Source organism: Anser brachyrhynchus (assembly GCF_964034855.1).
Source record: "Anser brachyrhynchus genome assembly, chromosome: 16".
Taxonomy (NCBI): domain Eukaryota; kingdom Metazoa; phylum Chordata; class Aves; order Anseriformes; family Anatidae; genus Anser; species Anser brachyrhynchus.
This window is the reverse complement of record NC_137734.1, coordinates 6,587,724-6,612,491: the sequence shown is the minus strand read 5'-3', so window position 1 is coordinate 6,612,491 and position 24,768 is coordinate 6,587,724. Positions and strand designations below refer to the sequence as shown.

General features: G+C 44.4%; 4 protein-coding genes across 4 annotated transcripts in view; 3 read left to right on the top strand and 1 right to left on the bottom strand.

The window, feature by feature from the left end:
* Positions 1–1,169, top strand: part of MC3R (melanocortin 3 receptor) — a 36,369-nt gene extending 35,200 nt beyond the window's left edge. The window contains exon 3 of the mRNA XM_080558234.1: positions 601–1,169. Within this exon, the coding sequence (XP_080414360.1) occupies positions 601–650 (50 nt within the window). The 3' untranslated portion in view covers positions 651–1,169. The remainder of the gene's footprint in view (positions 1–600) is intronic.
* Positions 1,170–2,971: 1,802 nt separating this feature from the next.
* On the top strand, positions 2,972–9,118 carry FAM210B (family with sequence similarity 210 member B). The gene is made up of 3 exons (XM_080558211.1): positions 2,972–3,215; positions 5,003–5,175; positions 5,899–9,118. Exons 1-3 carry the CDS (start codon positions 3,042–3,044, stop codon positions 6,113–6,115), a joined length of 564 nt encoding a protein of 187 aa, XP_080414337.1. The 5' UTR covers positions 2,972–3,041; the 3' UTR covers positions 6,116–9,118.
* Positions 9,119–9,529: 411 nt separating this feature from the next.
* On the bottom strand, positions 9,530–15,893 carry AURKA (aurora kinase A). Its single transcript, XM_080558210.1, has 9 exons — positions 15,846–15,893; positions 15,538–15,628; positions 14,188–14,470; positions 13,533–13,611; positions 12,643–12,834; positions 12,197–12,335; positions 11,660–11,808; positions 10,838–11,012; positions 9,530–10,227 (listed from the first exon to the last, which is right to left on the bottom strand). Exons 2-9 carry the CDS (start codon positions 15,589–15,591, stop codon positions 10,036–10,038), a joined length of 1,263 nt encoding a protein of 420 aa, XP_080414336.1. The 5' UTR covers positions 15,592–15,628; positions 15,846–15,893; the 3' UTR covers positions 9,530–10,035.
* Positions 15,894–16,079: 186 nt separating this feature from the next.
* CSTF1 (cleavage stimulation factor subunit 1) lies at positions 16,080–24,665 on the top strand. The gene is made up of 8 exons (XM_080558197.1): positions 16,080–16,359; positions 16,682–17,173; positions 17,640–17,810; positions 18,474–18,669; positions 20,087–20,364; positions 21,076–21,273; positions 21,854–22,244; positions 23,754–24,665. Exons 2-8 carry the CDS (start codon positions 17,054–17,056, stop codon positions 24,011–24,013), a joined length of 1,614 nt encoding a protein of 537 aa, XP_080414323.1. The 5' UTR covers positions 16,080–16,359; positions 16,682–17,053; the 3' UTR covers positions 24,014–24,665.
* The last annotated feature ends 103 nt before the right edge of the window (positions 24,666–24,768 follow it).

Here is a 24,768-nt window from a genome sequence, read left to right as displayed (position 1 = left end):
ACCGTAGACTGACCAATGGATTTGCAACATGGATTTTTTTTTTTCAGGGTGGATTTCCAGTTACAGAAATCGGATGTCATAGAATACTTCAATTCTGCCATTGTTTCCACAGAGCTGTAAAAGTGACAGGAGAAAATTTTCATTCAAAAAGTCAAATTATGGGAGGAAAAGTGTAAGGGCTCTATAATAGATATCTTGATAAAGGATATCTCTATGTTACTTCATTACAAATTTTCTGATAAAAGCATGACAGACAATTCTGAGACAAATTATATGAGGATGGTCATTACAGAAAAAGTTTGCCTCATTGAAATTGAAGTGCATCTTCTGCTTACATTTTAGATACTATCTATTTCGCAATCTCTTAGTTCCCTTTGTGCTTGCAAACTATGTTTATATTCAAGTATCTTAAGCCAGGGTGTTTGCTTGCTTTTCAATGAGCATCTATCATTTGATGTTTGTGGTATTGCTGCTTCCTGTTTCTAAGCAAAATCTCCCACTGAGATTTCTGAGACAGCCAGACAGAGCATTTAAAACTGCCAGCTCTTCTGCTTTTATGCCTCATTAACTGACCTATTGCTCTTTTCTCCACTTTCCCAGGATTTCTAGATTTCCAGCTGCAGCATAAAACATATGCCACAGGAGAGTAGCTCTGTGTTATCTACCAGGCAATGGCTCTGAAGCATCTGCCAGACAGAGGGAAGTCTGCAGTGCATATGGACAGACCACCTCTACATCACTTGCACTGGCAATCCTGAATGAGTTGGACTATAACACCTGCATTTTGTTGCACCTGCTTACAAATTTCTTTTCGGAAAATCTCAGGCAGAAACACGGCTCTCAGTACTTTCTTCATCAAAACTTGCAGCTACGATTCCAAGTTCCTAGATCTGGTTTGTAAGGAACAGAAAGCTACTAAGCAAAGAGCCCAGCGGTAGTCCATGCCAGTGGAACTTAACTTGCATCTCCTATACTAAGTGACATTACTCACAGGATTTGATATAATTCAGGAAAAAAAAAATGCCCAAATTGTCGTGTGCTATGATTACAGCCCTGCCATGCTAATGTCATCTTTCTGCTCAGGTAGTGCTAGTGTATAGTCACTGAAAGCCCATTAGCAAACTGCTTTGGAACAGTAATAGAAAAACATAATAAATACATGAAATCGTGTTCTGAGAAATTACTCCTCTGCAAAGCATTCAGAGAGAGACTAGATTTAGGAAGCAAGAACTAAAAAAAGCGTAAAACCCTAGAACTGGCAGTGCTCTTTGTTTTGCCCTGAACAGACTATTTTAATGCATGCAAAGCTCTCTCCCTCTCTTCCTGCGAGACACTCCTCGAAACCCATCTGTTCGGTGGTGCATCCTACTTAACAAGAGCCACGCACCATGCTGTTTCAGCATTGTGCCATTCAGTGCTGTCCTGTGCCGTTTCAGCTTGTGCTCCTAAACTGCAAGCTCTTCCGGAGGGAGAACCTCCTATTTATCTGACACAGTTCCCCTATTGTACTGCCCTATGTGCTTACACCACCGTAAAAACAACTGGCCTGAAGAGGAAATGCTGAATAACTAGGGAAAAAAGCAGTATTTTATTGCCAGAGCTTAGCAGGCTGATGCATTGTGTCTGCACAGCAATACGGTTACACAATTTTTACCCTCCGCGAGTAGTGAGACGTTTCAGTCATGGCAAGGAGCCACCATTTGGGGAAACTGCAGTCAGTGGGGTTGTGAAATCCCTGGTATCGTGCGGGGTAGCGGTCAACAAGCAGGCATCAAGCCACGCTCACTAGCATAGAATCATAGAATACACCAAGTTGGAAGGGACCCACAAGAATCATCGAGTCCAACTCCTGACTCCACACAGCACCACACAAAAATCAGACCGTGTACCTGAGAGCGTTGTCCAAATGCTTCTTGAACTCTGACAGGCTTGGTGCTGTGACTGCTGCCCTAGAGAGCCTGTCCCAGTGCCTGACCACCTCTGGATGCAGAACCTGTCCCTAACCCCCAGCCTGACCCTCCCCTGTCCCAGCTCCATGCCGTTCCCTCGGGCCCTGTCGCTGTCCCCAGAGAGCAGAGCTCAGCGCCTGCCCCTCCGCTCCCCTCGTGAGGGAGCTGCAGGCCGCCATGAGGCCTCCCCTTAGTCGCCACTTCTCTAGGCCAAGTGTTCAAACCAAGTGACTTCAGACACTCCTGAATATCTTCCCCTCTAGATCCTTTTTATCTTGCATACCCTTCTTTGGACTCCTCTAATAGTTTTACCTCTTTCTTGTATTGTGTTGCCCAAAACTGCACACAGTGCTCGAGATGAGGCTGCACCAGCACAGAGCACTGACTGTATGACAATGACAAGACAATCCCTTCCCTTGACCGGCTAGCATTGCCTTACTGATGCACCCCAGGGTACATCCTGGGCCCTCCTGGAAGGTTAGATGGCTGAAACACCACAAACGCCACAAATGTGCAGAAATGACACTGCAAATATCCAGAAATGACATGACAAATGTCCAGGAATCACACCACAAGTGTCCAGGAATTGTCATGGGCCTGCCCCAGTCCGGCATGGATGGATTTTTCCCATCAAAGTTAAAAATGGATCTCACGGGGACACAGGAAGCCCCCTGCCAGGGCCACCTCCCCGCCACCTCCCACACTTGTCCCCCCAGGGGCTGTACTTTATTGGTGCCTTTAATTCTTATTTTGCACGTTAGGGTTGTGGTATGCCAACAATGCTTCACACGTGTGACCTCTGCCTGTCAGAAGGCTTCCTCTGTCCCCCGGGGTGCCACGACACCCCTCAGGACATCGACACCCCTACACTCGCACCCTGCCCCGTCCCACCTCAGGGCCTCGCCCGCCTCAGCGGGCACCCCCCACGCTCCCCCCCCCCTCCCCTCCCCGCGCGGGCGCTGCCCCTTTAAGAAGGAGGCCGCCCGCCGCCGCCCGCCCCGCTGTCAGCTCCGGGCTCCCGCCCGCCCGCGCCGCCGCCGGCTGCGGCGTTTCTCAGGTTTGAGCGCCCGCCCGCACGCGCCGGGCGCTGCCATGTTCCGCCTGCTGCTGCGCGCGGGCCCGCCGCCGCCGCCCCGCGGGCCCCCCCTCGCCGCCGCCGCCGCCCGCCGCCGCCGCCGCTGCTGCCCCCCCCCGCCGGGCCGGGCTCCCCTCAGCCCGCCGGCCCCTCTCCTAGCGCTGCGGGCCGCCGCCGGCAGCTCGGCCAAGGTAGGCGGTAGGGGCGGCCCCTCCGCGCTGTGCTCGCCGCTGGAGGTGGCGCCGCGGGGAGCTGGGGGGGGGGGGGGGGGCAGCCTCGCGTGGCCGGGAGGCGTTGTGTGGTGGTTGGGGGCTGTTCTGGGGGCAGAAGGTGGGGTTCGGGGTGATGGGGGTGGAGCGGACCGGTGGTGGGGTTGTGTGGCTGGTGGGCTGCTTTCCTCGCCCAGCCGGACGGGGCCGTACTGGGCGGTCCAGTGATCACTGTGCTTATTAAGCATCCTGCCTCGACACCGTCCAGAAGCTGCCTGGCATGCGGCCCTCAGAGCACGGGTGAACGGAGAAGGAGCTGGGTTTCGGTGCTCACGAGCCGTTTTGCAAACATGTCTGTGGGGCACCGGCCCAGGGGATCCTCTGAGGCACACCTGTCTCCGTGGGCAGTCAGCTCCTGTTTTCGTGGCACCTGAAATGAAATGTTTTACTCTGAAATCAACCCTCGTATTCGGCTCCTTAAATAGATCGTTCTCATCGTTCCTTGGATGACAAAATCACTGTATGAAAAGCTCAAATACCATTCAAACCATGCCTGGCTTTTAGGAAAATCGCACTGTCGAATAAAATGAGTGTGCTTGGCTAAGCATGTGGTGCCGGTTTTGGCAGTAGGGGTTATGAGACCGTTCTGCTTGGTTAATTCAAGTAGTCCCAGTCAGTAACTTGGTATCTAAATTTTATGGAATGGAATTTAAAACCAGAATTCTTTCTCCTTCCCTTTAATAAAACTGAAGACTGAGAATGACTTCAGAAACACTGCTGTACGTGGTGAGGTAGCAGCCGTGTAGTACAGCCACAGTGTTACGTGGCTGGAAATACTTAGGTTATCTACCTGTGAACCTTGTCTTTTGCTTAATGAGCTTGTTTTAAAAACAAGTATTTGAACATTGTTTCTTCATTTACCTTCTAGTATTAAATCTGGCTTAAGCAAAAAAGGGGTTGGGTGAGTTAGGTTTTTTGTTGGTAGTTTTTGTTGTGTTTTTTTTTTTCTTTCTTTCTGGACATTTTTCTTTCTTAGTCAAGTTTCAGTTCTATTCACATACTGTCTTGGTTCATGAGCCAAAGTAAAAGAATAAAAATAAAAAAAATTAACATTATTCATTATGTTTGAAAACTTTAAAAATACAAGAATCAGAATAAATCCTAGCTGACAATCTTGCCAAGTCCAAGAATGAACCCAAAGCAGTAGCGCTCCCCTGGTTCTTCCTTTTGTCAGCAGACCTACAGAGGGTTCTTTGTAGGAGCCTGAATGCTGGACCTCTTCTATCAGTAAGTTGTTAGCACGCTGGAATCAGTGTGGTATCGTGTAGGCTTCCAGTGCCATCAATTGCCTAGCCGTGTTACAAGAATTCACTGTACAAAGCTGAGCTTGGTATAAGCAGAAATCTCGTTGGCACCTCAGTCTCACCTCTCAAAAGCTGCATGAGTGTGCCATGGCACCCGTTTGGATCAGATGGAAGGCTGGGACCATAACACTTCTTTTTAATGATGGAACCTGCATTATGTAAGAACTTGCACCAAGCTCAGTGCACTTGTTTGATGTGAATAGTTGGAAAATGGGAACTTGTATGGACTCTGCCTACAGGCATCAGCTGTCCTGAAATGAAAAAGCAAAAGCACGTTACAATCTTTCCCAAAGCCTTCCAAGCAGCACTGTACACAAGCCAATTGCTTCATTCTTTCAAGTCTATTCAACTGGCTAGAATATAATATTGTGCTTAATGCTAATTAATATTTTGTTTTCTCTTTAGGATGTGGGTGGATCCCCTGAAAAGGCAGCCACAGATCTCAGCAGTGAAAACAAGAAACTCAATAAATCCCAGCAACTGAAAAAAGTTTTCAAAGAATATGGTGCTGTAGGGGTTTCATTCCATGTTGGAATTTCATTAGTGTCTCTAGGAATCTTCTACCTGGCTGTGTCAAGGTATGGTTTGACTGTATAGCCTCTAGGTAATGGGTTAGACAAGAAAAATATTCTACCATTGTGCCTATTTCTGGAAAGAGATTTGCTCTGTGCTTGTTTGAGCTATATACAGGAATCTTCTGAATTTTGAGTATTGATTGATCCATAAATGGATCTAGTCTCCTGTCAGGTATGAGTGAATATAAACTTGCTTGGTCATTCTGTGCAAGTTCATGGTCTGTGGTGGGCTGGTGAAAACAACAGAGTAGAGACTGTGCCAGAGTAACTAAAGAAGAATTTATTTGGTTCTGCAGAGATATCTTTTGTTCTCAAACAGTGGTATGGCCTGTAGAGATAGAGCCATATGAAAGTGCTGGAGCTTAGAGATAAATTTATTTTTCTGGGTGCTGAACTCCGTTCAAACTGCAGAAGGCAACAGCCACTAAAACAGAGGATCAGGTTAAAAAAGAAAATGCCAGATAACAGAGACAGGTAGGAAATGCTGAATATTCTCCATGCTGTAGCTGCACAGGTGTATACCTAAGAAGATACTTGACTTCATAGGGACCTTGGCTGTTACTGCTGGAAGAATTTGTTTTTTATTATTTAATATTTAAAATTAAACAAATTCCAGAGTTGAAAGTATGCCATGTTAAATTCCCTGAGTAAACAATACTCTTAATTTATATTCTTCATTGTGCAGTTTTAAAATAAGCTAAGAAGTCTTATTTTCTTTTTCCACAGTGGTGTGGATATGACTGCAGTTCTCTTCAAACTTGGTTTCAGTGAATCATCGCTGCAATCTAAAATGGCTGCTGGTACAAGCACATTTGTGTTGGCATATGCTATTCACAAATTGTTTGCTCCAGTACGAATCAGCATTACTATAGTTTCTGTGCCATTTATTGTCCGATACTGCCGGAAGATTGGTTTCTTCAAACCTCCTACCCCAAATCCATGATAACTTCTTATTGTTTTTTACTCTTTTTTTTTAATGTTCAATATTCATGTAGCTTTTCAGATGGATAAATTTCTTTAAAATACTTATTTGGATTCATGTTAATGCTGACCTTCTCGTGCATTTCTCACTTGTTCTTTCAGGTAAATGTAATGCAGTGAAAAGTGCTCTCCTTATCTTTTTTCCCTTTGCCACCTCTTTTTTTTTTTTTTTCAGAAATAGCTGTTAAAATATCTGTCTTCCACTGCAAGTGGTAATATAAATGCTTGACAATGAGCAGTCTTTCGAACACGCAGTTCTGGGTCTTTATAATCTAGTTTTTTGGACTATAACTTTTTTCATATCAAAATACAGCTGCAGCAGTAGTTTATTACTGTGTACTTATTACTAGGAAATAAATTAAGGTTCTTTTCCTAATAGTCTGTGGAATAAACAATATCCTACTATATGAATAGGTCTTTTGGTAAGCAAATATATATTGGGATCTAAGGCGGTATGTGGGAGTTTATTTTTTTATAAAAGACATGTTATGATCCCAGTCTTCCAATCCAACACCCATGCCAGGCTAACTTTAGTGAGTGTACCCATATGCTTAATTATTGCACAGTGATAATTGCTTTAGCTAGAATTGGTAATGTACTTCATGTACTTCTCTGAAACTACAGTTCCTTTGTGTTGCTTCCATGTTTCAAGATTTTGTTGTTTGAAAATGTGCTTTTCTGTCCTTCCTAAGGTTGGTGGGGTTTGTTTTTGTTGGTTTTTGGTTTTTTTTTAATGCTATAAACTAAGAAATCCTGAGTTTAGCGAAATCAGTGTAACCAGAATTACCTCCTGTGTGAACATATTCCAAAGACCAAGTCAGATGCAAAGTATCTATGGGTTTTTCATGTACTGAGGTCTAACTTTTGTATTGGGGACATTTTTTATTATTTTTTTTTTCTGAAAACGGACCACAGCTGCTTTCTGCTCCTGTGGATGAATCTCAGATCTGCAACTGAAGTCCGGACATCACAATTCAGAGATTATCAAGAGTAATTTTTATGCTTTTGTCTGACAGACTGTTGAATGTACCAATTAGAGGTGTAATACATGCTACTCAGTTAACCTAAGACTGGATCTCAAAACTAGGTATTTGGCTTAACATTCCATGGTAAACCTGAGTTTTAGACTTAGGAGTATGCTTCTGTGAGATGACTGAAGCCAGATCCAAGAGTCTTTTAGATCTCTTCTAGGTCTGTTCTTTTTACGTTGTCTGTCTCCGTCTTTATGCTCGTCACTTGTACCAAAGTGGCTCTGGCACAGAGCTCTTTGTACAGGAACCTGACAGAACTAAAACAGTAGAAAACTACCTTGGCCATCGAAGTTGTTTGTTTCTTGCCATGTTAGTGAATTGTGAAGAAGGAATAGTGCTAAGTCCCTAGAGAAGGAAGAGCAAGTCATTTCTCTTTGTTTTGTCAGCAAGCTGTTAATGCAGCTCAGACATGTTAAATTGCACTCTGACACCTTTACCATTCAGAAAGTCCAACCCAGAGACTGCTTGGGTGCTCTGAGGATTCTTGAGATCACAAGTGAACAAGCAGAGGTCATGCTCTAGAAAGATAAATTGCAGCTACATATGTACTTGCACCTCTGTACTATTGCTACCCCTTGGTTCATCAGAGAACAGGGAAATTGGAAGAGACATTTCCTTCCTTTGTCCTGTGGAAGCAAGCTGTTATTAGAGCCTACCTCCTGAAAACTTTGACAATGGCTTTGTCACAGATAGGGTGTGTTGTTAGTCCATTGTCTTAAAATCAAAGCAGCTGCCAGTGAGCATGTACACCAACTTGATCTATAATGTGTAGCATACACATAAAGACATGTTACATAGGCAAACACTTCTCAAAATACTAATCTTTGGCAGGACATACTGAGAGTCAGCCTTGCGGTATGGTCTGCTTCCCTGGGAGCTATATGCTCAATCCTCTGACACAGCTTGTTGTGCCCAGCTGCTTGTTAGGATACAGAGCCAATGCTCCACTGTTCTGTGTGTAGGAGTAGCAGCAATCAGGTCCATTTTGACTAACTTATTTAAAAAACTAAAAAGACAGGATTTGTCCCATTCTATGCCTGCTTTGCTGTATAGCTGCTGAAGCTGACAGCTTGTAGAGGGTGCTAACCGCCTTGCTGCTATCTAAACAATAATCAGAGTTTATTAGAGTTTAGGTTTCATCTCAGCTTGTCCTTCAAGAAAGCTCTGCCTTCTACCCTTGATAAATCAAGATATTATATTGTTACTTAGATGAAAGTTTATTGCTGGGTGTTTAGTGAGTAAAAACCTGCAGTATCTACACAGACAGCAAGTGAAGGGTTACTGTGTTGTTACACGCAACCAACAATTCCTTAGCTTTCCAAGATCTACTGCATTCTGGACTGAGTGGAGACACCAAGTTTCAAGTCAACAGATAGTGTATCTTAAGTTTAACTTGAGCTCTGTTGCCCCTGATCTGAGAATCATGTTTTTTTCTACATGTCCTCTAGCTGTTCAGGTCACTGTTCTCTTATCCAAGAGTAACAAAAGGATTCCAGAATAATCAAATGATGAGATCCTTGTTCTTTATCTGATCATTATTTTTTTTAAAAAATGTGTTTTGTCCTAAAGTTAATAGAGAAGTAGGATGCAGGCTTCTTTTCATTTTCCAAAAGTATTTCTCTAAAACAGGACTTGTTTAAAGCAAATGCACCTAGAAGTTATTAAAAATGCATCACTAGAGCTTTTCTTTCAGTAAAGAAACAGGGCTTCACTAAGTTGTGACCAGACTTCAGCTTACCTATTAATAAGCTAAATAGGGTTGTATAAACTGACAATTTGCTATGTCTGCAAAGTGTATTTTAAATTAATTTGAGAATATATTTTAAAATCTAGAATCCTTGCTTGTAAAGAATCATTTTTAAGTGGTTTGTAAAATAGTGAAAGAGGCCTTAAGGTCTTATGTTAATAAAAATACAATAAATTGCTTTCTCATAGCATTTGCTTGAAGTGTTTTACTGGAGAACAGGTGGTTTGCATGTTTTGTTTCTCAGTCTTTCCTTGCCTACAAGAACAGGTTTCACCACAATTTGAGTCAGTTTCTTTTAATCTATTTCTTTTCAAAAGTGCAAAGATCTTTGTTAGTGAAGGTCTTATGAGTGGTACTAGAACAAAGCTTCTTAATGCTGTGCCATTTATTTCCTACCTTTTAATACTGTGTTGTGATTGAAGAATAGAATTCAAGAATATCAGCACTTTGAGCAAGCACATGATATCAGCTCACTTTTCAACCTAGAAAAAAACCTTGCTCTATAATCATGGATGTGAAGCCAAGCTGTACTATAGTATGACAGTAAAGACAAGTGGTTTAGAGGGAGGCAGCAGAAACGATAAGAGTACCATGCTGGTAACAATATATAACAAGTCTTTATTTTAAGAGTTGAGTGCTCACATTTAAGACAAAATTAGAGACAAAATGCATACATCATTTAGGACACAAATGCATTCACCTGACTCAGTTTCAGATTACACCACAGGTATGATACCCTTAGCAGCCCAATGAGTTCATAGGCAGGCATCTCTGGGATATTGCACTGTTCAATAAGACAGAACCACAACTGCCTCTTGGTATTGGAACAATGATCTATAACCATGACAAACGACATCATAAAGGCCTTGAACAGCATAATACTTAAACCTGGCCCACGTGTAGTTATATTTCAAGTATATTAAGTATTCCACAACCTCCAGCTAAAAGTCAAATAGATTTACACTGCAATTTGAGTTCAAGATGACAACCAACCTAAAGACTTGTGTTCCTTATTGCCACTGGATTCCAAGACCTGCTTTTCTTACTGTATTACAGCAGTCACAGTACAGAACTCCTCTTGTTGATTCAATGAGATTATCCTTGTTAAGACTGTGTTTTGGGTGGGGCAGTAACATCACTCTTTCTGCTGTTGGGCAACTTTGTAGAGTTTGCTGTAATCCAGGGATGAACGAGTACATCCTTCAAGGGCATCCGATGGAATGGGTTATGCTTCAGGAGCTTTGAAATTAAATCCTTTGCACCTTCTGTTACAAAGACAGGATACTTGAACTCCACCTGGTAAAAGGAAACAAAAGATTATGCAAAGTTGTTTGGCACTAATCAAAATTAAAGAGCCACAGGGCTCCACCCTCCAAGGCACAGATAGCAAGGAAAATTGTCAGCCTTGGGGGATGTGCACTTTGTGCCTGTTAAGATTAAGTAATTTCGTCATAACCCTGATGAAAACAAGGTTCTTGCTGCACGTAGATGTTAAGCTAGTGTACTTTTCAGTTTATTTCAAATAGAAGACTAGTTTGCTGGAACCTTTCTAGAGTACAGACCAGGAGAAAAAAAAAATCGAGGTTATATGTGTAACACCACCTTGAACATTAAATTTTATAAGCCAGAAAAATTAAAGGCGGAAAAGACTACTTGCTTTACAAAGAGGTGGATATTCAGATACAGGCAAAAACAGGACAGAAAAAAGAAGCCAGGCAAGGTATCTTAAATCTCTTTAGGTAATTCTGGAGTGACTGAGGACAGTTTTAGCAGCCTAGTTTTGTGCACCTCTCATTATGTCTTACTACAGTTCTAGTTATATATGCCCTTCCTCAAGATGACTATTTGTTAAGCTTTAAGAACTGAAAGCAAAATTCAACCAGTCCAAATAAGTTGTGGCACATACCCTGGAAATAGCTCTGTAGGTTTCTTGGTATGTTGCTGCTTCAAAAGGTGGCTTCCCTACAAGGAATTCATAACACAGAACCCCCAAGCTCCAAATATCCACCTTTTCATCATGTGTTCTTCCCTCAATCATTTCAGGAGGCAAGTAGTCAAGTGTCCCACACAGAGTTGTTCTCCTGAAAAAGAAGTTACAATTTAGCATTTACCCTTTATGGCAATTAAGATCTGTTCTAAGAAAGCTTAAATCAAGATGCTAATGCCAGCAGTTATCTATACCTCAGTGCAATCTACCCCAGATGGACTCAGCAGCACTGGCATTCCAGCAGTAGGTTTTTGTTTGTTTTTTTTTTTTTTTAAACTTTTGCTTTAAAGCATTTGAATCACTGCAGTCAGTCTTGCCCTTCTTTTTCCCCTCCCACCAGCTCACAGGTCAGACAGGCTTCCTTTTTCAGGTGCAACGCAGATTAGTTAAATATACCCTAAGTATATTCTGTATGTGTGGTATTTGGATGGAAGTTCTCATCCATCACCTCAGGGACCCCTACAAGCCTCCACCAGTACACTGCCCCTGACCCTCTCGTTTCTGGTTCAAAAAGTTTTGAACTACACAAAAAGCAGAGGGAGTATTGTCTCGCTTTGCCACGCCAGTTGACTGTTAAGACCCTCACTGCAGTAACCCAGCTCTTAAATGATATTTTCCCCCAGTATTTTAGGAAGTTCGCATTTGCCTTCATTCCATAACTAGAAGTTTAACAAGGAATGTAGCATTTTCATTTTCACCACGTAAGTATTTCACTGTATAACTTATATATTGCATTCTTACCTAGAAGATGGAGCATGCACAGACCATCCAAAGTCAGCAATTTTTAATTCTCCATTTGAGCCAAGCAGCAGGTTTTCTGGTTTGATGTCCCTATGAATCACGTTCTTTGAGTGGCAGTATGATAGGGCATCTGCTAGTTCTGTAATGTACTGCAAATAGAAAGAAAACAAATCTGTCAAGCACAAAGACACCAGCATTCTAGCTTTACTGGCTAGAGCATAGTATATTCTAGGCATAATTAGTGGTTTGAATTTGAGCAATGATTCCTTACACCCTTGAAGTCTGATAATACAGGCTCTGCCTGAAATGACCAAGCGCTTGTAGCATTGGGCAACATTCAACATTGTAAAGTTTAAATAATGCTGTGCAGTAATTTGTCTTCTCAACATATTCCTAAATAGATTACAAGTGCATAAACAAACAAGCATCTCATGAGTCAGCTTCACACAACTGACAGAATTTCATCTGGACAGCTTTATGCTTCAGGTACTACAGATAAGAAGTGCAAGTGATGTACAAGCAGCTAGAACGACCTACAGTTGCAGTTCTTTGTTCATCAAACTTGGTAAGCTTCTGAAGTTCTTTGTAGACTTCTCCACGGGGTGCATACTCTAGAATAAGGTAGACTCTTGTAACATCATGGAAGTAGCCATATAGTCTGAGAATATTGGGATGCCTGCAAGAAGATTTAAATATATTTTTCTGAACAAGGTATTTGTACAATATTTAGTTATAGGTACAGGACATGATTTAACATAAATGCCACACAGAACAGTACAGTCCTGATTGCCATGTATTGCTTGCTTCATTGCAAACTAAGAAGAGGTAAGACTTGCTTCTTTATGCAAGATAGCAAGAATCTTAGTTTCAAGTTGTCATGTGTTTAAAAAGAAGTTGCTGTTTTTACTGTCATGTTATCAGGAACAAGCTCTTTTTTAATTGAGCACAAACTAAGCAAAGAGAAATAGCTTACTAATCTTTACCTAAGATGAGACTGTATTTCAACTTCTCTTCGTAGTTGATGTTCTACACCAGCTTCTTCAAGTTGTGTTTTAAATAGTACTTTCAGTGCAAGAATAAATTTACTCTGCTTTTCACGTGCTAGATACACATTTCCAAATTTTCCTTTCCCCAGAGGACGACCAATTTCAAAATCATCAAGAGACCATTGTCTTCTGCAAAAGGAGAGATAGTTAAGTTACAAAAGCCGATACCTGCATGTACAAAAAATGTTCCTGTTCAGTAGATGCTTGGTAATCTCAGCTAGATTTTGGGATTTAATGAAATACCACCAAGTGGACTAGATGTGTTGAGACCTCTGAGAAGAACCTGAAAGCTACTTTCTGGCTTCATAAAGCTTATACACAGAAATACTATGATCAGCCACACAGTACAGCAATAACAGAACTGTGTGTACCAAGCCAGGCATATTTCAATACACTTACGTATTCTGCATTGTCAGAATTGTTTTAAAACTAGCCTTAATACAAGCCTAACTTTGTACGTACTTAGACTCCAGCCTCCTGCACATATAAAAGGAGGAATATTTTCCCAAGAGTACATGCTATGATTAGAGCAGTGGTTATCAGAATTCTCTTGTGGGAAAAGCTGTTATTCATTTAGCCAAAAGCTTTTCTTCAGATTACAGTAAGTTCTTGTTCCTGAGGATTATCAGGAACAAGTAAACTTTCCTAGGGTTTCATTACGAAATATTGCCTCTGTGAAGCGTTTGGCCACTGTTTTCAGCAATCGAAGACTGGAGTAGCCAGCAGCTTCAGAGCAAGCTTAGTTGCAGCACAAAGTTCTGGAAGTTAAAGGCAAGCTTAACCCAACAGGACTCAGTCAGGTAGAACAATTTCAGCATGCAACTTACTTTTTATTCTCTTCATTTTTCTTTTTCGTAGGCTCTTCATTTTTCTGTTTAGAGCTGCTTTCTGCCTCAGAACTTTTTGCTGCGTATAGATAAGTAGAACAACTTTATGAAACAGACCAAACAACACAAACTCACATGAGGAACAGGTACAGCCTCTGTGCAGTATCTACAACAATTCATCTATGTTCAATATTTAAAACTAAATTAGTGTAGTTTACTATTGGCAAAGCAGCATAGTTAGAATTGCATCAAAGTGTAATTCCAAAGGTCTTCTTGAAATTAAACATCAAGAAGCTTGCCCCCACCCATACAATATCTTTGTGTATCAGATTAGCATGCATACTGGAGAAACTAATGAAGGAATGCCAATTCTATTCATTCACAGCTGCCTGATGAGCATCTGTAAGCTTTCCAGAGGAGAGAAACACATATATTGGCTCTAAATACCTGATTCTGGCAACAAGAATAATACAGTAACATCTAAGCTATAGTACATGCTGCTATTCTGTTCCTGGGTGCAACCACTTATTTCTCTACATGACTGTCCCCCACATCATCAGCATGAGTTTTACATTTTCTTCACTGCACTCTGCTTCATGGACATATCCCAAGTGTCACAGATGTATAAATATGTGTACATCATCCTCAGAATTACCAGGTGCTGGAGCCTGTTGAGGTTTTTCATTGGTCTTGCTTGGAACCTGGGGTCTAGCCGTTGGCTGGACCAGGAATTTGGGTCGGGGCTGCTGCGTCGTCTGGTTGTTAGACAGTTTTTGGTTTGACAGTACAGACTTCTGCGATTGCACAGGAACTCGCTGGGCATAGTTTGAAGGACAGAGAACACGTTGTGCTTGACCTCCACTGTTCAATAGCCGGCTCTGGGCAGAATGCTGAGACACAGGGACACGTTTCGGGCCATCCACAACAGCATTTGCAGTCTTCAGAAAGAAACAATTGTACATTAGTAATAGAATAGCACTATAACCTTTATGATCCCATACAGTAGAGTTGGGTGTGGGTTGTTGAGGAAGGTACAGGGGTGGAAAAAAATTAAGTAGTTTAAAATGAGACATTAGGGGATTCAGATCTTATGTTTTAAGAATTAAGTTTACTTGTAGAAAGCTGCCAACTTTTTAACAGCATGCTTATTTATAGCCAGCTATAGAACTTTTCCACACAAGTCTGAATACCAGTAAAAGGTCATAAGCCACCAGACCTTTACTATAGAAAATATTTACAACTGACATACAGTTTTAAGCCACTAATCCCTTGAATGCTGTGCATTTTCAGATGCCTTGCACTGCAACAGGAGTTCAGCAGAACAAAAATGTTTACTTAGTAAGGTTCAGTTAACTGCTTTTAAACTTTTACTTTCAATAGGTGAAGGCAGTCTATGTTTATATTTAAGAAAACCTTAATTGCTCTAGCATACTTTACCTAGAGTTAAGTTCAAATGCTATTGATTGGCATCTCACACTGTTGAGATCTCTGATACATTTTTTTTCTTGTTCAACTCACAGAGAACCTATTAAAAAGAGGTTTTGCTTCTGCTGTCTTTAATCTTTAGCAGGGCGTGCTTGTTTTTAAGTTAAAAGAATAAGAGCATCTGGATTTCTGTATACAAAGACTTGCAGTCACAGAGATCTTGAGTACTCCTGCACGGGCATGCAAATGTTAACACAGTGCTTTCCTTTGGAAGCCACATCTCAAGTAAGTTACCTACTTACATTTACTCTCTAGCTAAAAGATCCTACATTACGCTTCGATTATTTTGAGGGCTTCCCAGTTCAAGAGTCACATAATAATAGTAGCAATAAAAAAAGAGTAGCGAGCCTTGGGCATTGCTCTCCAACAGAAAGACTGTAAAACAAAGTTTACTATGGCTTACTACACGCAGAAAACATTGTTTCAAGCATTCCTCCCCCTCTGTTACTTAGTAAAATTAATAGTAACGGTCACAAGAGCCTCAAACTACATGATCAAGAGGAATACGCCTAGGAATTACCTTAGGGACACGAACAGGGTTCCCAGAACGGTTCTCTTTTGTATTCTTGTCCATGGCACCTGAGGAAGGCAGGGCCTGCTTACAGCCTCACCTACGGAGAAAACACGGCGGATGGCGGGCAGCTCCGTGGCGGAGCCTCACCTCAGGCCCTCTCCCACCTCCCGCCTCCCGGGGCCCAGCCTCCCTCCCCCACACACCGCAGCGCCTCACCCCCGACCCCACGGCTCCCCAGGCAGCCCCTGAGCGGGGAGGGCCCGACCCTGGGCCCGCTCCCGCGGCCCCGCTCCCGCGGCCCCGCAGCCGCTCACCTCAGGCCGCGGCCGCTCAGGCTGTTTGAATTCAAACGGCCCTCCCTTAAATACCCTTTAAACCACCGCCCCTCGCCATTGGCCGCCCTCCCACCGCCCGCCCCCGCTGATTGGCCGTTTTTCCAGCGCCCCGCCCGCCGATTGGCTTCTCCCAACGCGCCGCTCGTTGCCAGGCCCGAGCCTCACCGCTTCCCCCCTCTGGCGCGCACGCGCAACGGCGGCCCTTCTGCGTATCCCGCGTCGGGCCGGGCCGCCCGCCCCGGGGGCGGTGTTTGCGCTACATGCGTATTTTACGTAGCGCCTGCCCGCCGCCGGCTCCTTCCGTACTCCAAGTGCGCGGCGCGGCGCCCCGCTAACGCACGGCGCTCCGCAAAGTCTGCCCGGCCGCCTCCCGCCTTACGCAAATCGCGTATGTCCAGACCACCCACCTGTGGCAACGCTACAACTGCCGCCCCCTCCCCGCGGGCACCCAGGCCTCGCAGCGCCCCGCCGGCGGCCGGGGGAAGGGCCCCAGGTTAGTCCCGCAGCCCGCGAGGCGTTGGCCTCCGCCCTCGCTGCCTCCACACGCACACACACGCACACCCGCGGTGCTGCCACCTCGCGTGAAGCCGGGCGCGAGTGGGGCCGGCCGCCTGCCTTTGTGCGGTGGTGGTGGCCGCGAGGTAGGTGCCCCGCGGGTGGCAGCCCCGCGGAGCCGGGAGGGACGGGGCGAAGCAGGCCTCTGCGCCTCACGCTCGCCCCCGGGGCAGCGCTCCACGTGCCCTCGGCTCTTGAGGACAAGTGCGAAGGGGACGCCTGCCCTGGTGCGCCACGCCAAGGGGACGCTCGGCCCGCAGGTTGGTTTCTCCGTGAGGTGAGCGGTGCTGAGCTGCGGCCGGTGGCAGCCTCCAAAAGCCTGCGGGTCCTCGAGGAGCGGAGCCGGGACAGCGCCGGCAGCGGGTGAGCGGCGCTGCTCGCGAGGATAAGCGCGACAAGGAGCGAGGGGCTGCTCTGGTGGCTCGGTGGCCAGCTGGCTGCGAGGTCTCACTCACACCTGTGAGGAGGACCTTGGCCGGCAAGCGGCGGCCAGGACAAGGTTCGGTTCGTCAGGCCTCCGCAGAAGCGTGATCGAAGGCAACTTTTAACCGGCTCCGCGTCGCTAGGAACAAGTGCGAAGGCCGCTCCGGTGTGTTGGTGTTTACAAGCGGTACAGGATAGGGAAAAAGAAGATGTCAGGTCGTCGTGTCGCTGCGGCATGTGACAGGCGGCAGCTGCCGCGGGGCATGGGCAGCATGGCAGCCCCCCTCCTCGACCCGCGTCCGCTTCGACTGCCGTTTCTTGAGGCTGACGTGAGTAGGACTTCGGGGCGGGTGGCGGTGTGCTCTCGGGACAGGCTCAGCCTGCCACGACCAGGAAGCGTGGCAGCGCGCGATGCTCGCGCTGAGAGCACCGGGGAGGCGGGCGGCACCGAGCAGCAGCGCTGCCAACCAACTCCCCAGCCCGTTAATCGCCCCCGGTGCCCGCACGCCCGGTGAAGCACCACCTCGACGCTTCACGGGGCCGGGACACAAAGGAGTCCCGGCTGCCAGCCGCGCTCTCAGAACCCCAGCGCGGGCCGGGGGCTGCCCGGGCCCTACGGGGGTGGGAGGGGGTGTGGGGGGTGCTGGGGTCCCCCCGGAGAGCTCCGCGCCCGGCCCCTCCCCGCCGCTCGGGGGCTCCCCGCGCGCGTCACGCGTCACGTGACCGGGGTGGGGGGGGGGTTACGGGGCGGGGGGGGGCGCGCGCCGTGACGCCGCCGCGCTTGTCTCGCCGCAGAGCCGCCTCCCATCGATGTGCGGGCGCTCGATGCAGCAGCCCTCGCGCCGCAGCGTCCTGCGGGCCCGGCCGCCGCCGCCGCCTCCTCCCCTGCCGCCGCCGCCCATCGATGCGCTCCGCGCTCCGGTCGCCATCTTAGGGGCAGAGCGAGGGAGGCAGAAGGAAGGGTCGGTAGGTACCGGGGCCGCTGCCCTCCGCGCGCACACACACACGGACACACAGACACACGCACCCGGCCGCGTTGCGCCCCCCCTGGAAGCCGCCCGGCCCCCGCAGCCCCGGCGGGGCTCAGCGCCCTCCCCGCCCTCATTCAGTGCCGCTGCCCCACGCCCCCTCCCCGGCCGGGGATCGCCCCCCCGGGCCGGGGCTCTCGGGGCTGGCCGGGCGGGCAGCGGCTGCGGGCCGGGAGTCGCCGGGGGGCCGGGCCGGGGGGCGCCGGGCTCGGCGCTGTGAGTGCCCTGCATGTCCCTCCGTGATCGCCTCCCGAGCTCCGCCCGCCCGGCTCCACCTGCCCGCCCGTGCCAGCACGAGGGATACCCGCAGAACGCATTCGCTAACTAATACCCTATCTTTTCCCTTCACAACGTTATTGTCGTTGTTGCTCCTTGATGCAGCTCGCATTCCGTTTATTGGCCAGATTTTCATTTCTGCAGCAAATGAGCTCACTGGCTTTCTCCCATTTTCTTTCATTTCTCAGTCTCAGAATCTAACCTAAAATAAGCTAATATTAAATATCTCTGCACCACAATTCATCAGGATGTGTTTTATTTCAAGCTTTTAATTGCGTCATACAACTCTATCGTATATAATTTTTCTTGTTCTTTTTTATTTCAGGCCCCTCCGAGGCACTCCTTGCTCACAATGTATAGAACAAAAGTCAGCTTGAAAGACCGTCAGCAACTTTATAAATTGATAATTAGTCAGCTACTATATGATGGATACATAAATATTGCTAATGGTTTAATAAACGAGATAAAACCACAATCAGTCTGTGCACCATCTGAACAACTGCTGCACCTGATTAAATTAGGTAAGGTGGGGGAAAAATGAGCATAAAAGTCCAGTATCTAAATCCTTAGATTAAATCCTTGTGAATTAAGGGTTTAGTGTTACTGAGAATACATTTTTTATACAAAGCTTACTTCTACTAATACCACAAAGTTTTTGTATATTTAGACGCAGCCTTTGTCTCCGTGTTTTCCTTTTTTTAAGGTGCATTCCAGTTCTATGTTTCATTCTTGAGTATGCATTGAAAGCAAAACAGATCACTGAATGTTGTCAGAATGTTTGTTTGAACCTTTTTTAACGTGTTAGAATACCTGCCAAGGGTCCTCTGGGTGACTGACAACCTTCTAAAAATATGCTCCAGTAAACAAGATCGCCAAGTCCACAGATCTAATTGGAAGTTAGATCTATTACTAAATCACAGCTCTCTATGGTTGTTCCTGAAAGTGTTGGAGAGGGACCAAGGCTTTCCACTGGCCATCTTCATTAGCTTCTATATACCACTCTCAAGGAAATAAGCTTCACAGTCTGGGGTCTCAGCAAAGGTATTGCCTGTTCTCTCCCTATATCTTTCTCTCTGAAAGTACATCTGTGCAGCACGTAGTAGTCAGAATTCCTGAGTTGCTGTTGAAACAAGCTGTCTAGGTTATTGGAAGAGGCCTAGCCATGACAGCATGTCTTCCCTGTATTGTAACTGAACTGGTTCTGCTGCTTCAACTAGTTGATCTACATGAGTATAAATAGGTGAAGCCTTGTGTCTGTCTGAAATAAGAATGTTAGACTCGCAGTTTGTAGATGAAAGCAGCAACAACTTTTCTGTTGAAGTTGATAACAGCAGTTAGGCACATAGCTGAAAAATTGCATGTCCTGCCTTGGTACAACTTCCAATGCTGAACTGTCTTTGTCCTGTAGAAGCATCCTGCAAAACAAAAAAAATCTGTAGAGTGGGTGTGAAGTAATAATTTCCATTAGCAATGCTAGGATAGTAGTTTGTGGGGTGGAGTTTTCTCCTTTGATGCAGTAAAATGGAAAGAAGAGTAATTGGTAAATGCTTCTATTTTTTATTTTAAATGTCACGTAATAGAGTTGGGGTTTGCTTCTCGCTTCTGTAAAAAGTTGACTATAGGCCTCTCTATGATTTCTGTAAGTGATTGTGTACCTAACAGTACTTAATATCGTACGATGTTTATGGTTGTATTTCCACAGTTAAGTTTAATAGAGCTGCGTTCAGCTTTGATAGAGCCAAACTACCTCTCATTCTTCATGAATAATATTGCTGTAAAACTAAACCTGTTCCACTAGCTTAGCCTTGTTCAGCATGGGCTGTCTCTTAAAGCCTGACTGCTGTAGCTGTTAAAGTCTGTAGCATAGATCTAGACGTAGCCTATCTGTCTAAGGAGGAGGTGAACCTGGTTTATGAGTGTCAAATTCTCTCTTTTCAGGAATGGAGAATGATGACAGTGCTGTTCAGTATGCAATTGGACGGTCGGACACAGTAGCTCCAGGCACAGGAATCGACTTAGAATTTGATGCAGATGTACAGACCATGTCTCCTGAGGCTTCTGAATACGAGACTTGTTATGTCACATCTCATAAGGGACCATGTCGTGTAGCTACGTATAGCAGAGATGGGCAGTTAATAGCTACAGGATCTGCCGATGCCTCGATAAAAATTCTTGATACGGAGAGAATGCTGGCCAAAAGTGCTATGCCTATTGAGGTAAAATGTGACTTGAATCATAGCCACTTCGTGAATTCTTGAGCTGCTGTCTGGGTTTCATGCAATGTCTGTGCCTTGTGGCTGGCTCAGTGAGTTGGACTTGACGTCTGTCTCACCATATTTCCTTTCCAACAGTGGCTCATAAAGTACCCTTGAAGAAAAGGAAGAAGACATAGGGCAAATATACTTGTGTGACTTCTTGCAGCAGCCTAGAGATCTGAGCCAGAAATAGCTTCTCATATTTGTTGATAATTGCTGTGCTGTGTAAACACAGCTTGTCTTTGAATCCTCTTCTGGCCTCTACAGCATCCAGTGGCTGTTTCAGTACTGGTTCACAGAACGCATATTTATTTGCTTTAATTTTTCTCCGATACGCTTATCAGGTAACAATTTAAAAGTGTAGTTTTTCAGAATATACACAACATTCTCAGGAGTATTCTATATGAGCGAAAGTTGCCATTTTCCCAGTTGGTACACCTTCCCTTAATTCTTTTAGCAATATAATATTTTGATTTGGTCCCTTCATGAAGAAGGTGATATATTTTCTTGCATCAGTTTACTGCTGCTGATACTAGTTCATCCTTGAGCAAGTCCGTTGACCTTTGTAAAGGTATGGGGAAGTTTTCTGATAAGAATTTATCAAGTATAAAATTTGCATTACCTGTGAAAAGCATGTTCTCCCTTCTAACGCTAACTTGTTCCATGTTGCAGGTCATGATGAATGAGACAGCACAGCAAAACATGGAAAATCATCCTGTTATTCGGACTCTGTATGATCACGTGGATGAAGTTACATGTTTAGCTTTTCACCCAACAGAACAGATCCTTGCATCTGGTTCAAGGGACTACACACTTAAATTGTTTGACTATTCAAAGCCTTCTGCCAAAAGAGCCTTCAAATATATACAGGTTAGATACTGTCATCCAGTTCAGAACAACCAAAGCTTGTGTGTAATTACTGAGGTATCAGTGAGCTGAATTGCATGTAGGTGGCTAGGTATGTAGGAGTATGTAGCTAACAAAATTTGCAGACGTTGTGCCAATTCATGTGTTAAGAGTTTGTGCATAACGGATGCATATACTTACAGTCTTCGACTCTCGTGTCTGTTTGCTTTTTGTTAATCTAGACCTAGTGTAATATGGATAACTTTGAAGTCAGTTATGTTATCGTGGTTCTAGAGACGAGTTTGGGATTATGTGGTGGTTTGACTGGCTGACAAAACCTTCTGCTACTGTTGTGCAATATCCCAAAAATAAATGGGCACAGCAAGCTGCTCTAGGAGAAAAACTGTGGTACATTTAAGCGTAGCCTGTCACAGGCTTTTTGATCCTATATAGAGCATTTTCCATTTTGCAGAAAATACATCATGTCGTGCTAATTGATGGTGTAACTAATTTTTAGCACTTTAATGCCACCAAAACTGACACTTACATATTAGCTTTTTTTTTTTAATAAACTTACACCAATTATGTATTTTTGATCAAACAGGAAGCAGAGATGTTACGCTCAATCTCCTTTCACCCTTCGGGAGATTTCATTCTTGTTGGTACCCAGCACCCAACTTTACGGCTTTATGATATCAATACTTTCCAGTGTTTTGTGTCTTGCAATCCTCAAGATCAGCACACTGATGCTATTTGTTCAGTAAATTACAATGCAAGTGCAAACATGTATGTGACAGGAAGTAAGGATGGATGCATCAAACTGTGGGATGGTGTTTCAAATCGCTGTATCACTACATTTGAGAAGGCGCATGATGGAGCTGAAGTCTGTTCTGCTATTTTTTCCAAAAATTCAAAGTATATCTTGTCAAGTGGAAAAGACTCTGTAGCTAAACTATGGGAGATATCCACTGGTCGAACACTGGTCAAATACACAGGTATGTATGTGGCAGGTGACCTTCCAAGTACCCTCTTTTTCAGCTACTGACCAAGGGGGGGCAGTGGCAGTATTGTCTGAAAGATTGTCTGTTATTGGTGAATACTAAAAGGTGAAGGGAGACTGCTTCTTTGAGGATAAATTACCCCATATTTTCTAAAACATTTTGTGTAAACTACATCCAGAAGAGAAGCTGTGTCACCTTCAATCTGTTGAGTCTTTAGTAGAATTTTGGAGGCTTCTCTACCAATATTATGCCATTGCTTTTGGAGGGAAGCGATTGCTAAACTAGGGAAAAGGAAATAAGAATGTGAATCCCCTAAAGATTAGAACACTTGTGCAGAGGGTTTTGTTCCTTAGTTTTCCTTTAATGTGTTTTAGAAACGATGAGTATTTGGGGGGAAGGTGGAAGACCTCATTGCTTTTCTTGCTGATGATCATCTTGATTTTTGGGCTTGTCAGTTTAAACTGCACCCCTGGTCTAGTGAAAAAAAAAAGGAAGGATCAAAAGTAATGCATAATCCTCTTTGGGTTAGAGTAGGCCTCTTGCCTGGAGAGTACCCCAGGCTGCAGGGGAATAAAATCCACATTGGGGCAGTTAACAATTAGACTCTTGTGTAAAAAATGGTTCAAGTAAACCATGGCAATATTCTGAAAAACGTTTGCAGCTGTACTTTTTTGAAGGATGAAATTATGCACGAGGTAGCCACACTTACAGCATGCTGACAATACCATGCTTTGATCTCAGCAGGACTTGGGAAATGATGAAAGAGGGAAACTGCATGCAATAGCAGTTATGTGACTGGGGAAGCTTTAGGGTGAAGCAGCAGTGTGCTTAAGTTTTGGGAGTTAAACCATGACAGAGGAGCGGTGCTGAAAATTTTCTGTTTTCAGCTTTTGGGATGTGTGCAGTCCTTTTTGTATGTTAGCAGTATTTTTGCTCTCAACCAGCAGGGTGCAGCACCTCCTTGATAAACTCTTGCAAAATACAGGGTAGAGAGTAGGTGTATTCCTTGGAAAATAAATGCCTACATATGAAACACGTTTTATTTGAAGGGAGGGCAAAGGTATGGCCAAGGTAGGTCACACAATATGCCATATGATACGTACATTAAAAAGGAAAATAATTGATAATAAGGATCCGTGTCTCCTGCTACGTGTGGTCTTTCTGGCTAGTTACAATTGTAAGCCTTGTACAAAAGATGTAAGGTAAAACTGCTTTTTAAAGCTTACTGTTTGCACTCATACTGAGTGGTTGGACTTGATTGCCACAACTGGAGTGCTTAATCCTTCTGTCCTCTAAATTCTAGGATACACACTGTACATAGCTACAAAAGAATATCTGTAATTGATTCAGTTGTTCCACGTGGAGTTGTATAATAACAGAGAAAATAAGGCTTCTTTTAATAGGCTGCAGCAATTAGTAGATACAGAAGGTTTACTTCTAGGTCTTTGCAAATTTCCTAAAAGAGATCCTATTTGAGTTAATATTTTTCCTGCATATATTTAGGAGCTGGTTTGAGTGGACGGCAAGTACACAGAACACAAGCTGTCTTCAACCACACAGAAGACTATGTGCTGCTTCCAGATGAAAGGACCATAAGTCTCTGCTGCTGGGATTCAAGAACTGCTGAACGGAGAAATCTTCTTTCTCTTGGGCACAACAGCATTGTTCGCTGTATTGTCCATTCTCCTACCAATCCTGGCTTCATGACCTGCAGCGATGACTACAGGGCTAGATTTTGGTACAGAAGGTCAACAACAGACTAAGGACACCTTTTATAAAACAGTGATTATCCAGATTCATTATATCATCTTGTATTGATTGTACTGCCAACAGATGCCTAGATGAGAGCCACGCTGTGTCTGTTTTCTTGTCGTTTTTTTAATTCTGTCAAACACGGCAGAAAAATATTGAAATACGAGGACTAAGTTTTGCCCCACGCTAATTTTTTTATTAGTGTGTGGGGCATTAATTTTTGTAAGTCATCTCTAATTTTACTCAAGGAGTTGGGGTGTGGAATAAAATGATCCTTGCAGGAAGGATTGTGTTCTCCTGTCTTTCTGAATCCTGCAAACGATAATGTGACTAGATCTTGCTCAAACTGGGCAGTAAGAGCCAGTTTTGCTCTGCATTGTATCTGTGCAATCCCACTGAAGTCTGTTTAAAGAATGGATTACACAAGTAACAGCAGAACTTGGCAAATATTTTAATGAAGCCTTAAGCCATCTTCAGTTCTGATTCATGCTTTGTAAAGCTCTGTTTTGTATCTTTTAGTCTTCTTTTTTCCTCCTGTTGGCCAAGTGGACCTTTGATTCTGAGCCAGTCTTGTGCTATAAGAATTTGAAACACAATTTTAAACTGTTTAGATGAATTCAAGCAATGGTGTTCTAGTTCTGATATTAAAACTCAGAATTGAAATCTTGTCTTCTTTGGAATTTATCTTAACGAGTGTAATCTCAAATTCAAGGAATATCCACATTGCAGCTATAAATTGGGGCAGTGCTGCAGCACATGAACATGA

What these genes read in the sequence shown, in the direction of transcription:
- FAM210B (XM_080558211.1), top strand. Translation starts at nt 3,042, where the DNA reads ATGTTCCGCCTGCTGCTGCGCGCGGGCCCGCCGCCGCCGCCCCGCGGG. An exon ending in CCGCCGGCAGCTCGGCCAAG is followed by an intron (nt 3,216 to 5,002) that starts GTAGGCGGTAGG and finishes TTTTCTCTTTAG; the next exon opens with GATGTGGGTGGATCCCCTGA. An exon ending in TTCTACCTGGCTGTGTCAAG is followed by an intron (nt 5,176 to 5,898) that starts GTATGGTTTGAC and finishes CTTTTTCCACAG; the next exon opens with TGGTGTGGATATGACTGCAG.
- AURKA (XM_080558210.1), bottom strand. Translation starts at nt 15,591, where the DNA reads ATGGACAAGAATACAAAAGAGAACCGTTCTGGGAACCCTGTTCGTGTC. An exon ending in ACCCTGTTCGTGTCCCTAAG is followed by an intron (nt 14,471 to 15,537) that starts GTAATTCCTAGG and finishes TTCTTTCTGAAG; the next exon opens with ACTGCAAATGCTGTTGTGGA. An exon ending in GTGCATGCTCCATCTTCTAG is followed by an intron (nt 11,013 to 11,659) that starts GTAAGAATGCAA and finishes CTTCTTTTTCAG; the next exon opens with GAGAACAACTCTGTGTGGGA.
- CSTF1 (XM_080558197.1), top strand. Translation starts at nt 17,054, where the DNA reads ATGTCAGGTCGTCGTGTCGCTGCGGCATGTGACAGGCGGCAGCTGCCG. An exon ending in GGAGGCAGAAGGAAGGGTCG is followed by an intron (nt 17,811 to 18,473) that starts GTAGGTACCGGG and finishes TTTTTATTTCAG; the next exon opens with GCCCCTCCGAGGCACTCCTT. An exon ending in GAGCCTTCAAATATATACAG is followed by an intron (nt 21,274 to 21,853) that starts GTTAGATACTGT and finishes TTGATCAAACAG; the next exon opens with GAAGCAGAGATGTTACGCTC.